This window comes from Hemitrygon akajei, chromosome 9, assembly GCF_048418815.1.
Source record: "Hemitrygon akajei chromosome 9, sHemAka1.3, whole genome shotgun sequence".
Taxonomy (NCBI): domain Eukaryota; kingdom Metazoa; phylum Chordata; class Chondrichthyes; order Myliobatiformes; family Dasyatidae; genus Hemitrygon; species Hemitrygon akajei.
In genome coordinates, this window is record NC_133132.1 from 100,872,778 (window position 1) to 100,888,786 (window position 16,009).

A 16,009-nucleotide genomic window follows, 5' to 3' on the forward strand; every position below is an offset into this window, starting at 1 on the left:
CCGATTCCAGTAAGTGAAACTACACTGTACATACATTATTTCTACTTTATACAGGCTGTGTATTTTTATGTGTTACTTGGTAGCTTCATAGCTTAAAGGTTACTGGAAAGAGTGTTTCTGTCGGGAGCCCTTGCCCCGTGTGTTTCTGCCGGGAGCCCTTGCCCCGTGTGTTTCTGCCGGGAGCCCTTGCCCCGTGTGTTTCTGCCGGGAGCCCTTGCCCCGTGTGTTTCTGCCGGGAGCCCTCGCCCCGTGTGTTTCTGCCGGGAGCCCTTGCTCCGTGTGTTTCTGCCGGGAGCCCTTGCCCCGTGTGTTTCTGCCGGGAGCCCTTGCCCCGTGTGTTTCTGCCGGGAGCCCTTGCCCCGTGTGTTTCTGTCGGGAGCACTTGCCCCGTGTGTTTCTGCCGGGAGCCCTTGCCCCGTGTGTTTCTGCCGGGAGCCCTTGCCCCGTGTGTTTCTGTCGGGAGCCCTTGCCCCGTGTGTTTCTGTCGGGAGCCCTTGCCCCGTGTGTTTCTGTCGGGAGCCCTTGCCCCGTGTGTTTCTGCCGGGAGCCCTTGCCCCGTGTGTTTCTGTCGGGAGCCCTTGCCCCGTGTGTTTCTGTCGGGAGCGCTTGCCCCGTGTGTTTCTGCCGGGAGCCCTTGCCCCGTGTGTTTCTGCCGGGAGCCCTTGCCCCGTGTGTTTCTGCCGGGAGCACTTGCCCCGTGTGTTTCTGCCGGGAGCGCTGCTGAGAGTGCTTGTGTGAGATTTTCGCTGCGGTGGACAGTGCTGCAATGATTGTAGAAAAGTATTCCTACATTATATAGGCTGTGTATTTATCAGATCATTCCTGCTTTTACTATATGTTAGTGTTATTTTAGGTTTTGTGTGTTATTTGGCATGATTTGGTAGGTTATTTTTTGGGTCTGCCAACGCTCAGAAATTTTTCCCGTATAAATAAATGGTAATTGCTTCTTCACTTTACGACATTCCAGCTTACGAACTATTTCACAGGAACGCTCTACTTTCGAATAGCAGGGGAAACCTGCACTGATAATGCAATGGTATCAATTACCCAGGAGCATCACGCAAAAAAAATAAAACTAGCAGTTAATTTCTTTTTGAGTTATAGGGAAAGGTTAAGTAGGTTAGAAAACACACAAACACACACACACAATGCTGGAGGAACTCAGCAGGTCAGGCAGCATCCATGGAGGGAAATGAACAGTTGACATTTCAGGCTGAGAACCTTCATCAGGACCGGAAAGGAAGGGGGAAGAAGACAGAATAATTTGTCACCTTTCTTGATGTTTACCCACTATTGTATCGCAGCCAATTGACACAAAATATCCCACGTCAGTAATGCCCCAAGAGATTTTTCTTAGCTGGTGGACAGATAGGTAACAACAGCAGAAATAACTGGGTGGCTTGGCAGTTACTACGCTGTTGCACATCTAGGTTTATGCAGTCTAGAGTTATAGAGCTATCTAGCATGGAACCAGGGCTCTCAGCTCAACATACCCATCCCAGCCTGAGTTAGTCTACTTGCCTACATCTGGCCCATTTCCCTCTGAACCTTACCCATCCCTATGTCTGTCCTACTTTGTAATTGAACCTGCCTGGTAACATTAGTACACTTAAGTGACTACTTAATGACATTTCAAAGACGTATGTGTTAGGGATTAGTCAGGGCATCAGAGGTTATGGGGAGGAGCCAGGAGAATGGTGTTAAGAGGGATATAAAAAAATCAACCATGATTCAATGGCTTAATTCTGCTCCTATGCCTTATGCTTTATGGGTTAATGGGTTCTGGGCATGCAATATTGGTGCCAGAAGCGTGGTGACACTCGTGGGCTGCCCCAGCACACCTTCAGACAGTGTTGGTCATTTACACAAACAACACATTTCACTGTATGTTTCAATGTATGTCTGACAAATAAAGCAAGTTGTTAATATCTTTGATCTTCTCAATTAATGTTTTTTATAAATGGAAGAGTTAATTCCATTCATTCTTGAGATTAATTTGATTCAGCTTCAACGGGCCTCAATTACAGGTTTTCCTCTGAAAGACAGAACTTCTGACAACATGGCTCTCACTTAATACCTGCTCTACGGGTATCCCAGCAGAGGTTACACGCACGAGACCTGAGCAACAATGGCTGTAACAATACCAAACCAAAAACTGAACTCTTGATAAAACAATGTTTGTTCAGCAAAGCTTACAGGGATGTGGAGTAAAGTCCTCGCTTCGCTTTGCTTCAGGCTGAAGCCGTCTATCGGGATATGATCTATCTTCCCATTTTGTGCGAAGAGTAGATGTGTGCCTGGGGGCAGCGGGATGACATCTGGTCGAGCTGTGGGCCCAACTGTAACAGGAGGAGTGACTGTGCTGAGACCTGTCAGAACAATGGAAGGAAACCAGATGATCATGTTTGGATAGCACTATATCACACCAAGCTTACACAAACACATTCACTGTAATTCACCACAAGAACTTAACTCCTTCAGTTCAGCATTTTCTTGGGAAAACACAGCCAATGAATTAAAGGAATCTAGGACACAGGCTCAAAAATAATTAAAAGTAACAATGAAAGCCATTAAAAATTAAAACAAGACAATGAGATTCATTTCTTGCAGAAAAGAATTGCTAACTTTACAAAGTTCAAAATTTTAAGTAATTCTGTTATCCAAGTACATTTTCTCGCAGGTATTGCAGTAGAAGAAAGCACAGTCGATATACAACCAAATGAATATTGAAAAGCTGGTGAAGTTCCAAAGAAATATCTATGGATGGTAGCAAAATTAAAGATTATAGCTACTAGAAAAGAGCTGTATCACATTTCATTAGAGAGGCAGAGGGCAATGCAAGAACAGTCTTCAAAGATATGAGCCTGATTGATAGGGTGAACATTAGTTGGTCACTGCTCTGCAGGATGCAAAAGGTCCTTGAGAGGGTGCAGAAAAAATTATGGGAATGTTTCCAGCGTTCCAGCAAGAAAGTTGTGCTGGGCTGAAAAAGATGGGGATGTTGTCCTTGCCACAAAGAAAGCTGAAAAGCAATTTGATAAAAATTGATGCATAAAACATTGGTTAGGCCACATTTGGAAAATTAAGTGTACTTCTGGTTGCCCCATTACAGGAAGGATGTGGAAGCTTCGTCAAGGGTGAAGAAGAGGTTCACCAGGATGCTATCCGGAACGGAGAAGTAAAGAGAGGTTAGACAAAATTTTGCTTATGCATCAGAGCAACGTGATTGAAGTGTTTTAAAGTATGGAAAGTACATACAAGATAGAAGATCAGTTTTTTCCTCATCCTGTAAGCATCAAATGCTTAAGTGCAGAGGTTTAGGGAAAAAGTTTAAGGAAATCTGTGAATCAACTTTTTGTTTTACACAGAGGGTAGTAGGTGGCTGGAATTATAGCAATATTTAAGAACTATTTAGACAGACATAATAAAAGGCAGGTGATAGAGGGATACTGACCACAGGCAGGCAGATGGGCTGCCTGCAGAAATGGTACATAGAACACAGAAATTTACAGCACATTACAGGCCCTTCGGCCCACAATGTTGTGCTGACCTTGTAACCTACTCTAGATTCTGCCTAGAATTTCCCTATTACATAGCCCTCTATTTTCCCAAGCTCCATGTACCTATCAAGAGTCTCTTAAAAGACTCCATTGTATCCGCTTCCACCACCACCGCCAGTGCATTCCACGCACCCACCACTCTCTGTGTGAAAAACTTACCCCTGACATACATCCCCTCAGTACCTATTTCCAAGCACCTTAAAACTATGCCCCCTTGTATTAGCCATTTCAGCCCTGGGAAAAAGCCTCTGACTATCCACATGATCAATGCCTCTCATCATCTTATACACCTCTATCGGGTCACCCCTCATCCTGTCACTCCAAGGAGAAAAGGCCAAGTTCACTCAACCTATTCTCATAAGGCATGCTCCACAATCCAGGCAACATCCTTGTAAATCTCTGCACTCTCCTCTGTATCCACATCCTTCCTGTAGTGAGGTGACCAGAACTGAACACAGTACTCCAAGTGGGGTCTGACCAAGGTCCTATACAGCTGCAACATTACCTCTTGTCTTTTGAACTCAATCCCATGGCTGATGAATGCCAACACACTGTATGACTTCTTAACAATACTCTGTTACAGATTCAGCAACAATAAATATATCAGTGAGGCAGGGTTTCTTATAACAAATAAAACATTTATTAAACACTGAAAAACAAACCCCCAAAAGTAAGCAAACAACTAACGTAACTGGAAATCAGCTGCTGTGCGGCAGCTTAAACAGCTCTTAAAGCGATGTTGCAAAAACAGTTCTTCAAAGTAGTACTGCAAAAGTTCAAAATGCTTACAGTCCATTAAAGGAGAGACTTTTTAGACGATTTAAATTCTCTTTCACGTCGTGCTGTTGCGGTTCCCAGTCGAACTATACTTTTCCCGGAGAATTTACGAAGATGAAAATGAAACGGCTTAAAGGCACTGACCTTTCCTTGACAAAACTGTACCCAACCCTTTCTGCTATTATTCGCAGGGGTTACCACGGGGACAGCCAACGAATTCCTTCCGAATGAAGATCAAACAAGGTCGAACCTGTTTCACTGTCGAAATTGAATTTCCTCGATCTTTTAACTCCCGAACTCCGATCTTCACTCTCCACCGATTTTTATCTGGCAGTATTATAAAGAAACTGCCGCCATGACCTTTTAAACTTTAGGCATTAAATAAAACTCCACCTTTCAACCAAACTGCGTCATAATATTGGACCACACAGTGGCATGGAGTCAAAATGGCAAATCCAGCCACGAACTGCCCCACCTCACAGGGAAGGGTCCTCCTTTATAACCTGTAAAAAAAAACCTGTCACATGACCTCTACTGGCAGGAAAGTGACGTCACTCCACCATCACAAGACCACTACCTTAAGTCCAGTATAATTTCAACACCACTGTCACGTGACAAGTACAAGATACCCACGAGTACGTAACAACTGTCAACCTGCACAACAGCTTTAAGTGTCCTATCGACACAGACCCCATGATCTCGCTGATCCTCCACACTGCCAAGAGACTTGCCATTTATATTCTGCCTTTGAATTGACCTAACAAAATGAACCACTTCATACTTATCTAGGTTGAACTTCACCTGCCACTCCTCAGCCCGGTTCTGCATCCTATTGATGTCACGCTGTAACCTCTGACAACCCTCCAGACTATCTACAACACCCCCAAGCTTGTGTCATCAGCAAACTTACTAACCCACCCTTCTACTTCTTCATCCAGGTCATTTATAATAAATCACAAAGAGGAGGGGCCCCAGAACAGATCCCTGAGGAACACCACTGGTCACCGACCTCCATGCAGAACATAAACCATCTACAATTACCCTTTGCCTTCTGTGGGGAAGCCAATTCTGGATCCACAAAGCAAGGTCTCCTTAGATCCCATGCATCCTTACTTTCTGAAGGAGCCTTGCACAGGGAACCTTACCAAATGCCTTACTGAAATCCATATACACTACATCCACTGTTCTACCTTCATCAATGTGTTTTGTTACATCCTCAAAGAATTCAATCAGGTTCACAAGGCACAACCTGCCCTTGTTAAAGCCATGCTGACTGTCCCTAATCAGATCATGTCCCTCCTGCCTCTCAGGATCTTTGCCATCAACTTGCCCACTACTGAAGTCAGACTCACTGGTCTATAATTTCCCAAGTTATATCTACTCCCTTTCTTGAACAAGGGAACAACATTTGTAACCCTCCCATCCTCCGGTACTTCTCCCGTCCCTGTTGATGACGCAGCGATCATTGCAAGAGGCTCCGCAATCTCCTCCCTCGCTTCTCACAGTAGCCTGGGGTACATCTCATCCAGTCCCGGTGACTTATCTAACTTAATGCTTTTCAAAAGCTCCAGCACATCCTCTTTCTTAATTCCTATATGCTCAAGCATTTCAATCCGCAGTAAGTCATCCCCACAATTGCCAAGGTCTTTTTCCCATAGTGAATACTGAAGCAAAGTATTCATTAAGTACCTCCGCTACCTCCTCCGACTCCATGCACACGTTTCCACTATTGCACCTAATTGGTCCTATTCTCACACGACTCATCCTCTTGCTCTTCACATACTTGTAGAATGCCTTGGGGTTTTCCTCAATCCTTCTCACCAAGGCCTTCTCATGGCCTCTTCAGGCTCTCCTAATTCCATTCTTAAGCTCCTTCCTAGCAATCTTGTAATTTTCTAGAGCTCTAACAGTACCTAGTTTCTTGAACCTTTTTGTAAGATTTTCTTTTCTACTTAACTAAATTTTCTACATACTTTGTACACAATGGTTCTTTAACTCTACCATCCTTTCCCTGCCTCAATGGAACATACCTATGCAGAACTCCATTCAAATGTTCCCTGAACGTTTGCCACATTTCTGCCTTGCACTTCCCTGAAAACATCTGCTTCCAATTTATGCTCCCGAGTTCCTCCCTAATAGCATATTTCCCCCTACCCCAATTACGTGTTTTCCCAAATTGTCTGCTCCAGTCCCTCTCCAGCACTATGGTGAAGGAGATAGAGTTGTGATCACTATCCGTAAAACGCTCTCCCACCAAGAGATCTGACACCTGACCAGGTTCATTTCCCAATACCAGATCAAGTACAGCCTCTCCTCTAGTTGGCCTACCTACATATTGCTTCAAGAAACCTTCCTAAACACACCTAACAAACTCCACTCCATCTAAACCCTTTGAGCTAAGTTAATCCGCCTTGTTTATGATACTCCTTGCATTAAAAGAGACACATCTCAAATCATCGGTCTGAGCGCATCTTTGCTCTATCATCTGACCACCCTTCCTCACAATCTCCCTACAAGCTGTCTCTACTTGTGCTCCAACCTCCCCATCCTCTGCCACTTCACTTCAGTTCCCAACCCCCTGCAAATCTAGTTTAAACTCTCCTCAATCGCCTTAGCGAACCACCCTGCCAGGATATTGGTCCTCCTCAGATTCAAGTGCAAACCGTCCTTTTTGTACAGGTCACACCTGCCCCAGAAGTCGTCCCAATGATCCAGAAATCTGAATCCCTGTCCCTGCTCCAATCCTTCAACCACTCATTTATCCTCCACCTCATTCAATTCCTATACTCACTGTCGTGTGGCAAAGGCAGTAATCCCGAGATGACTACATTTGAGGTCCTCCCTCTCAGCTTCCTTCCTAACTCCCTGTATTCTGCTTTCAGGGCGTCCACCCTTTTTCTATCTATGTCAATGGTACCAGTATGTACCACGACCTCTAGCTGCTCAGCCTCCCATTTCAGGATATTGATGGAGGTGCTCAGGAACATCACAAATCCTGGCACTTGGGAGGTAAACTATCATCCCTGTTTCTTTATCATGTCCACAGAATCACCTACCCGTCCCCCTAACTATACAGTCCCCTATAACTGGCCATCTTCTTCTGTTCCCAACCCTTCTGAGCCACTGGGCCAGACTCAGTGCCAGAGACAAGACCACTGTTGCTTCCCCCAGGTAGGTCCCCCCACCAATTGCACTCAGAATGTACTTACTGTTAAGGGGGACAGCCACAGGGGTGCTCTCCACTGCCTGACACCCTGCCTTCCCTCTCCTGACGGTCACCCACTCACCTGTTTCCTGTGGCCCCAGTGTGACTACCTGCCTGTAGCTCCTGTCTATCACCTCCTCACTCTCCCTAACAAGCCCAAGGTCATTGTGCTGCATCTCCAGTTCCCTAACTCGGTCTCTAAGAAGCTGCAGCTCGATGCACCTGGTGCAGATGTGGCCACCAGGGAGGCTGGAAGTCTCACAGACATCCCACATCTGACATCCAGAAAAGAAAACTGGCCTTGCAGTCATACCCACTGCTCTAATGCACCGAGCCCTGCGAAATGCTCCTTTTTTAAAAACTCTTCTCCCCAACCTGTGAGAAGCCCTCTCTGTCTTCGAATCCATTGGTTTCGCTGCTAATGTTGTGTGTTCGACTGCAAGGTTTGAATGGGAGGGGTGTGCAGGGCTATGGTCAGGTGCAGGTCGATGGGAACAAGCAGAATAATGGTTCAGCACAGAGGTGACAGGCTGAAGCACCACACACAAAATGCTGGAGGAACACAGCAGGTTGGGCAGGCAGCATCTGTGGAAAGGAATAAACAGCCACTGTTTCGGACTGAGACCCTGCACCAGGAATGCTAAAGGGTCTCGGCCCAAAACCTCGACTGCTTATTCCTTTCTACAGACGCTGACCGACCTGCTGAGTTCCTCCAGCATTTTGTGTGCGTTGCTCTGAATTTCCAGCATCTGCAGAATCTCTTGTGTTTGTGTAGATGGGTCAAAGAGATGTGACTGCATATGGGATAATTCCACATCAATTTCGTGGGGAGTGCAGCCATCTGGCCAAAGGGCCTATTCCTGTGCTGTACTGTTCTACGTTCTGTGACTGGAGTTACTAAAGAGAAGCCATTTCTATTAGCAGATGGTTCAAGGATCAGGGACACAGCTTCAATGTTTTCAGCTAAAGAACTGCCAAAGGTGTGAGGAAAAGGTTTTATTAAATAAAGTGATCTGAAACATTAACTGCAAAAGAGGTGCAATAAGAAATTGTTGAAATAATTTTTTCACTGTAGGAAGGGCTAAGATAAAAGTTGTAAATGTAATTAACACGGAACAGTACAGGCCTTTCTGCCCACAGTGTTGTGATAACCTACTCTAGGGTCAATCTAACCCTTCCATATTTCTATCATCTGGGTGCCTAAGAGTTTCTTAAATCTAATCTGCCTCTACCACCACTCCTCACAGCACATTCTATGCACTTATCACTTAGTGTTATAAAAAAAACTACCTCTGACATCCTCTCCAGTTACTTTAAAGATATGCTGCCCTGCATTAGCCATTTCCACCCAGGACAAAAGTCTCTGGCTGTCCACTCAATCCATGCCTCTTGTATCATCCTGTACAGCTCTATCAAGTCTCCTCTCATCCTCCTTCGCTCTGAAGAGAAAAGCCTGACTCGCTCGACCGATCTAAAAAGAGGCTAATACGAGAGGGCATAATTTTAAGGTAATTGGGGGAAAATATCAGAGATAGTTTCTTTTAAACACAGAGAATGGTGAGCGTGAGGAACTCGCTGCCAGGGGTTGTTGTAGAGGCAAATACATTGGGACATTTAGGAAACCTATAGATTAATTTTAGAGTAGGTTCAAAGGTTGGCACCTTATGGCACGAAGGCATTTATTTTTATTTGATTTTATTTATTTAGTGATACAGCTCAGTAACAGGCCTTTCCAGCCCACTGAGCCTGCACCGCCCAATTACACCCATGTGACCAATTAACCTACTGAACAATATGGATTTGGACCGTGGGAGGAAACCAGAGCACCCAGAGGAAACCCACACAATCACAGGGAGAACATACAAACTCCTTACAGACAGCAGGGGAATTGACACCACGTTGCTAGCGCTATATTAACATGACACTAATCGCTATGCTACCGCATGTACACACCCTGTACTGTGCTGTAATGTTCCATGTTCTATCCTCATGAGACATGTTCTCTGACCCAAGCAACATCCTGGCCAACCTCCTCTGTAAGGAGAACATTGTAAAAATGAACAAGTGGACAAAGGAGATTGCTATCGACTTCAGGAGAACTTGCACCACTCACTCTCCTTTTTACATTGGCGGCACAGCAGTGGAAGCATCTCACTGTCCCAGAGAACATTCTACACAATCAGGAAGGCACACCAGCACCTCTAGTTTCTGAGGAGGCTGAAGGGAGCTGGACTTTGCACATCAACACTCATATCATTCTACACATGCAGACTAGAGAGCATCCTAATGAGCTGCATCATTGAATGATATGGAAACCGCAGTGTGGTGGACAGGAAGCCTCTACAATGGGGAGTCAAAGCTGCCCAATGCATCACCAGCACCAGCCTACCTGCCATCAAGGATGTATCTATGGAAAGGTGCTCGAAAAGAGCCGGTAACTACATGAAGGATCCCGCCAACCCTGCTCAGGCACTTTGTCCCACTCCCATCAGGGAAGAGGCTATGTAGCATCCACACCAGGACCAGTAGACTCAAAAACAGTTACTTTCCCCAAGCAGTAAGACTGATCAACACCTCCACCCACTAACCCACTCCTCCACATCTCCAACTGCCACTACTTTCATTTCCTGTCAGACACTCTTCTGCCTTGTGTCACTTTACGGACATACAATCTATGTATATAAGCTATCTTACATGTGCAGGAGTCTTTGGCACATACAGTATATATAGCTAGGGTGCCTAAGAGCTCTGCGCATGACTCTATCTGTCAATGTGGAGTGGAGACTGAGTTTGTAAATCCTTAGCAAAGGATGTTTGGAATGACGAGGGTGGCACTCCGCAGGAGGGGCGTGGGACAGGTGACAGAGAAGGAGTACCAGAGAGTAGTGGGTTTTGAGGTGACAGACACACACAGCCCTGAGACACCAGGCAAAGTCATTTGATTCCAAACAACTGGTTTACTGATCATTACAGGATGTCTCTCTAACGATTCCCATGCCTTCCTCTCTCATTTCCCTTTTTCCCAACATCAATTCCCCTCTCCCTGCCCCTTCTCACTCTGTCTACAATAGATCCGTATCAGAATCAGGTTCATATCACTCACATATGACATGAAATTTGTTCGTTTTTTTTTGCAGTGGCAGTACATAAAATTACGGCAGTGCAGTGCAAAAGTCTTACGTACCCTAGCCAATATATATGAGCCCAACACTTTTGCACAGGAATGGATTTATTGTGCATCGTTCCATTGTGTTGTATGTTTCTTGTGTTGCATCGGATCCGGAGTAACAATTATCTTGTTCTCCTTTACACTGGGTACTGGAGAGGACATAAAACAGTTTTGAATCTTAAGTCTCCTCTACGAAGAAATCTCCAATTCATCAGGGACTGTCAGGAGGATGTTGGAACTTTAATGACCAGGAGTGGTCAAGGTGAAGGGAACAGATTTAATTAGGCGGCAGTTGATTGGAGGAAGTACCCAGTGGGAGAGATGCTCAGCACTGAACGTGTGAACTACAAGAACAAAGCAAAGCAGCAGAAAACAAAGAAGCCTCCTCACAAATAAAAATTTACTATGTACAGTACACTTACTATGTTTTCAGACTTACACGAGACAGAATCAAATTGAACCTTGTTTTTACATAAAATAGGAACACACAATTACATACAGGTTCTCCCGTGGTTACTGCATAAGACCATAAGATGTAGGAGCAGAATTAGACCATTCAGCCCATCGAATCTGCTGCATCACTCCATCAAGGCTGACACACTATCCCTCTCACCACCATTTGCCTGCCTTCTCCCTCTGACACCCCTAATAATCAAGAACCTATCAACCACCACTTTAAATATGCCCAATGACTTGGCTCCACGATGTCCTTGGCAATGAATTTCACAGATTCACCACACTCTCACGAAAGAAATTCCCTCCCTTCTCTGTTTCCAAGGGACGTCCTTCTACTCTGGTCCTAGACTCTGCCACTATTAGAAACATGCTCTCCACATCCACTCTATCTTCAATATTCAATCGGTTTCAATGAGATCCCCCTCTCACTCTTCTGAACTCCAGCGAGTACAGGCTCAAACAGTTCTCAAGTCAGAAATGTGGACTCGCGCAGTTCCCACATGACGTGAGCTGCCTACAGTACAGCAGCTACTGCAGATCCATTCGACCGTGCTCGTTCATATGTAGGGGCTGCGCAGAAATCAGGCATTTGTCACAGGAGAGGCAGCAGGCACAGGCACACACACAACTGACCAAAACATGGAAAAAGAGGGTTCTGTTTTGAAGAGTGGCTTAAAGAAGAGAAGCTGTAGGTGTCAAAGTCAAAAGTCAAGATCAAAATAAAATTTGTTATCAAAGCATGTACATACAGGAAAAAGATTAGCTTTAGTGTGTATCGAAACATACTGAGAAATGCACTATCTGTGTCAAATCAAATCAGTGAGGATTGTGCAAGGCAGCCCACGAGTGTCATCACACTTACGGCACCAACATAACATGCCCACAAATTAGTAACCCCAACCGTACTCCTTTAGAACGTAGGAGGGAACCGGAGCGCCCGGCTGAAACCCACGCAGTCACAAGCACCTTACAGACAGCGGTGGGAGCCAAGCCACGACCTTACAACAGGCACATTATAAGGTGATGCTATGCAATTGTGCCACCCCATGGGATATGTTACTACCCCCTACCATGTACCTTGAGATTCATTTTCTTGCAAGCATTTACCGAAAAATAAAGCAATACGAAATAATTTATGAGAAACTATACATGCACTAACAGCCAACCAACATGCAAAAGAAGAGAAATTATGGAAAAAAAACAATACTTAGAAAATGCGTTGTAAACACTCCTTGAAAGTGAGTCTCTGGATCACAGTTGTAGAGAAATAAGCACAAGGAATTTCTGTGCCGAGTCAAAGAACTGAGCAAGGAGTAAATGTTAATGGTTTATGACTGTCACATGCCCCAGGATACAGTGAAAAGCTCTTGGTTTGCTTGCCAGCCAAACAGATCAAACTGAATACACATATATCAAGGCTGTAGGGAGGGAAAAGCAATAGCAGATTGCAGAATGTAGCGAGCGGTGTCACAACAACAGCCTCGCACTTTGTCCGAGGAACTGACTGTGGGATTCAGGGAAATCAGGAGAAGACGCACCAATCCTCATCCAATGGTGAGCAGCTTCAAGTTTTCAGAGGATCTATCATTGGCCTAGTGCACTGAAGCAATCAAAAAATAGGCACACCAGCAGCTCTATTTCATTCGGATTTGAGATTTGGTACATCACCAAAGACTTTTAGGAATCTCTACAGATGTACATTCTGACTGGTTGCCTGACAGCCTGCTGTGGAAGCTCTAGTGCTCAGGATCAAGGGTTGTGGTCTCTGCCAACCCCATCATGTGCACAACTCTCCCCACCATCGAGGACATCTTCAAAAGGGGTTGCCTCCGGAAGGCAGCTTCCATCATAAAGGACCCTCACCATCCATTATTTTTGTAATTTGTCGACTTTTCTGTTTCTGCATTGTACTGCTGCTGTAAAACAACAAATTTCACATTATACTAAGTGATAATAAACCTGTTTTGTTGAGGGAAGTGCAGTGATCTTCAAAAGGTCGGAATTGGAGGGCAAACTCATGGAATCATCATGGTATCTCAGAGATTGACAAGATAGTAAGGCAATGGAGGAATTTATAAACAAGGGGGACAACAACTGCAAAAGAGGAAAAAAAAGGCATTACCAGACTGGGGCAGAGGGTGTGATAGTGAACAGGGTTCAGTGTAAGTTCCAATACAAGAAGCAGTGTCTTGGTAACACTCACTGAACTCAGCAAGCCAGGCAGCATCTATGCAGGGGAATAAACAGTCGATGTTTCAGGGCAAGACACTTCATCAGGACCTGAAATGTCAACTGCTTATTCTCCTCCATATATGCTGCCTGTCTTGCTGAATTCCTCCAGCGTTTTGTGTGTGTTGCTCAAGATTCCCAGCATCTGCAGAATCTCTTGTGTTTAGAGTTTTGGTAAATTGGTTTATTATTGTCATAGGTACCGAGGTAACAGTGGAAAAATTTGTCTTGTATACTGTCCATACAGATGAATTCATTACAACAGCGCATGAAGGAAACACAAGATAAAACAACACAGAGTGCAGAATGAAGTGTTGCAGTACACAGAAAGTGCAGTGCAGGTATACATAAGGTGCAAGGTCAGGAGGTTGAGTCCATCTTATTGCACTAAGGAAGTATTCAATATCCTTATACTAGCTGGAGAGTAGCTGTCCTTGAGCCTGGTGGTATGTATGGTTTGTATGTATGTATCAGGCATTTTATTCCTCTCCATACAGGCTGCCTGACCTGCGGAGTTCCTCCAGCGTTTTGTGTGTGCTGCTCTCGATTTCCAGCATCTGCAGAATCTCCTGTGTTTATCATCAGTCACACTGCACAGCAACATTTGCCAGAAACTATATCTTTATTTTCTTTTAAAACAGCCATTTTCAAATGACCTAATATAGTCATCAATTTGCTGCTGAACAAGTTAAGATGATTTTATGTCATGTCCCCTTATATGTATTAAAAATTCATCTCTCACTTAGTTGTGCTATGAATAACCCCCATTTACAAGCAGTGAGAGCAGTGGATGGCAAATTCCTGAAATACCATTTCCTTTGTAAACACTGTATGGGGAGAAAATACTTTTTTGCAGTCCATGAATTTGCTAAATTTTCTGTAGGGACACTCCACACTGTCCAGCTAATTTCCATATAAAAGCTGACATAGAGCGAGAGAGAGAGAAAAGGACAGGGAGAGAAAGAAAGACGTGGGGAAGGGGGAGAGGGGGGAGATGGGGTGGGGAGAGAGAGGAGAGGAGGGGGAGAGAGGGGAGAGGAGGGGGGAGAGAGGAGAGAGGAGATGGGAGGAGGGGAGAGAGAGAATGAATGAGAATTGAGAATTTGGACCAGTGACAACCAACATAAGTAAGTATACATGACAGACACTTGGAAAATTGTGCCATTTGAGAAAAATACTCTCAAAAATCACTGGTGCAAGGGATGGAGATACAGGGAGAAGGCTGCAATTGTAAGTTCCCTTCTCCCCAGAAGGTCTTATTTCTCACGGGTTCAAATGAAATGATTTAAAAAGAAATACATTTGGGGCTTCATGTGTTCATCTACTAAACATTCTCAGCAGGACCGCTGAATGCTTTGTGGGACTTCTGAACGATCTTTGACCAAATGAAGAACTCGGGAAAAAATAAACATCTTTGAACATACATAGGATGACGCTGACCTCTCCTGTACCCCAAAATTCCCCTCACTGTGCTTCAGAAGCCTTCGAAGGTGCAAACCTTGAAGCTTTTTACTATTTTTTTCTTTATGAGATGTGCACAATGTTGGCTCAAACTGTCCGTCCTTAATTGCCCCTGAACAGGGGAGGCATTTGAGCCATGACCATGTTGTAACAGATCTAGACAGAATGAGACAGTAAAAGAGAGAGGAAGAGAAAGAGAAATAAGAGAAATAGGAAAAAAAGAAATGGCACATTTCCTTACTCTAAAACATTAATGAATTAGATAGGTTTTTACAAGTAAGTCTCCCATAGTTTCAAGTACATTTATGATCAAAGTATGTATAAATTACACAATCTTGAGATTCTGCTTACAGGCAGCCACAGAACAAGAAGGCTGAAAGAATTCAATTTAAAAAAAGACCAACACCCAATGCATAGAGAGAGCAGAAAAAAAGCACAAATCATGCAAACGATAAAAGCAAGCAACAGCATTCAGAATGAAAGTGAGTCCATTGGCACGAAGCCCGGAGCAGCCAGAGTGGGCACACACCTTCATTACGCTGTGGGGGAAACTGTTAGCCTGAGTGCTGTGGAGCGGTGAGCAGAAACAGCTCAGCCTTCGCTTTCGTCCCGATACCCTGCCTTTTCAGTTCATCTGGCCTCCTGTCGTCCAAACATCGGGCCATCTCCCACACGGGGACCCAAGCCCTGCCCCATTGATATGCTCTGAGTCTGGACCCTACTGCCACGTTCCAGCCTGTACCTGACTTTCTCAAATCAGCCCAGTACCGAGATCAATCCAATCTGGCTCTCAGTTTAAGTGGGCAGACTCTGAACCTCCTTTGCTCCGACTATACTCCACTTTGTTCACTCCCACTCCACCTCTGACTCACACTCCATCTCAAACATGCCTCGAACTTGCTCCAATTCAGCATTGCCTTCACTCTCCTCTTCACCACACAAAATGCTGGAGGAACCCAGCAGGTCAGACATGATCTACGGAGAGAAATAAATAACCGAAGTTCTGGATCAAGATGGCTCATCGGGATATTGCTCAAACTCATAGCTTGATTCATGAGCACTGTACTCCGCCATGGGTGGTCCCAAGCCCGGCTGTAGGGTTGGGTATGGGGTAGCAACCCCATCCTGTAAGAGCCCAGAGCTACAGAACAC

The 16,009-nt window shown here is 44.9% G+C and overlaps 1 protein-coding gene across 1 annotated transcript in view; it reads right to left on the minus strand.

The window, feature by feature from the left end:
* nid1a (nidogen 1a) overlaps nucleotides 1-16,009 on the minus strand; it is a 151,159-nt gene that overhangs the window by 39,711 nt on the left and 95,439 nt on the right. The window contains exon 14 of the mRNA XM_073056657.1: nucleotides 2,197-2,369. Within this exon, the coding sequence (XP_072912758.1) occupies nucleotides 2,197-2,369 (173 nt within the window). The remainder of the gene's footprint in view (nucleotides 1-2,196; nucleotides 2,370-16,009) is intronic.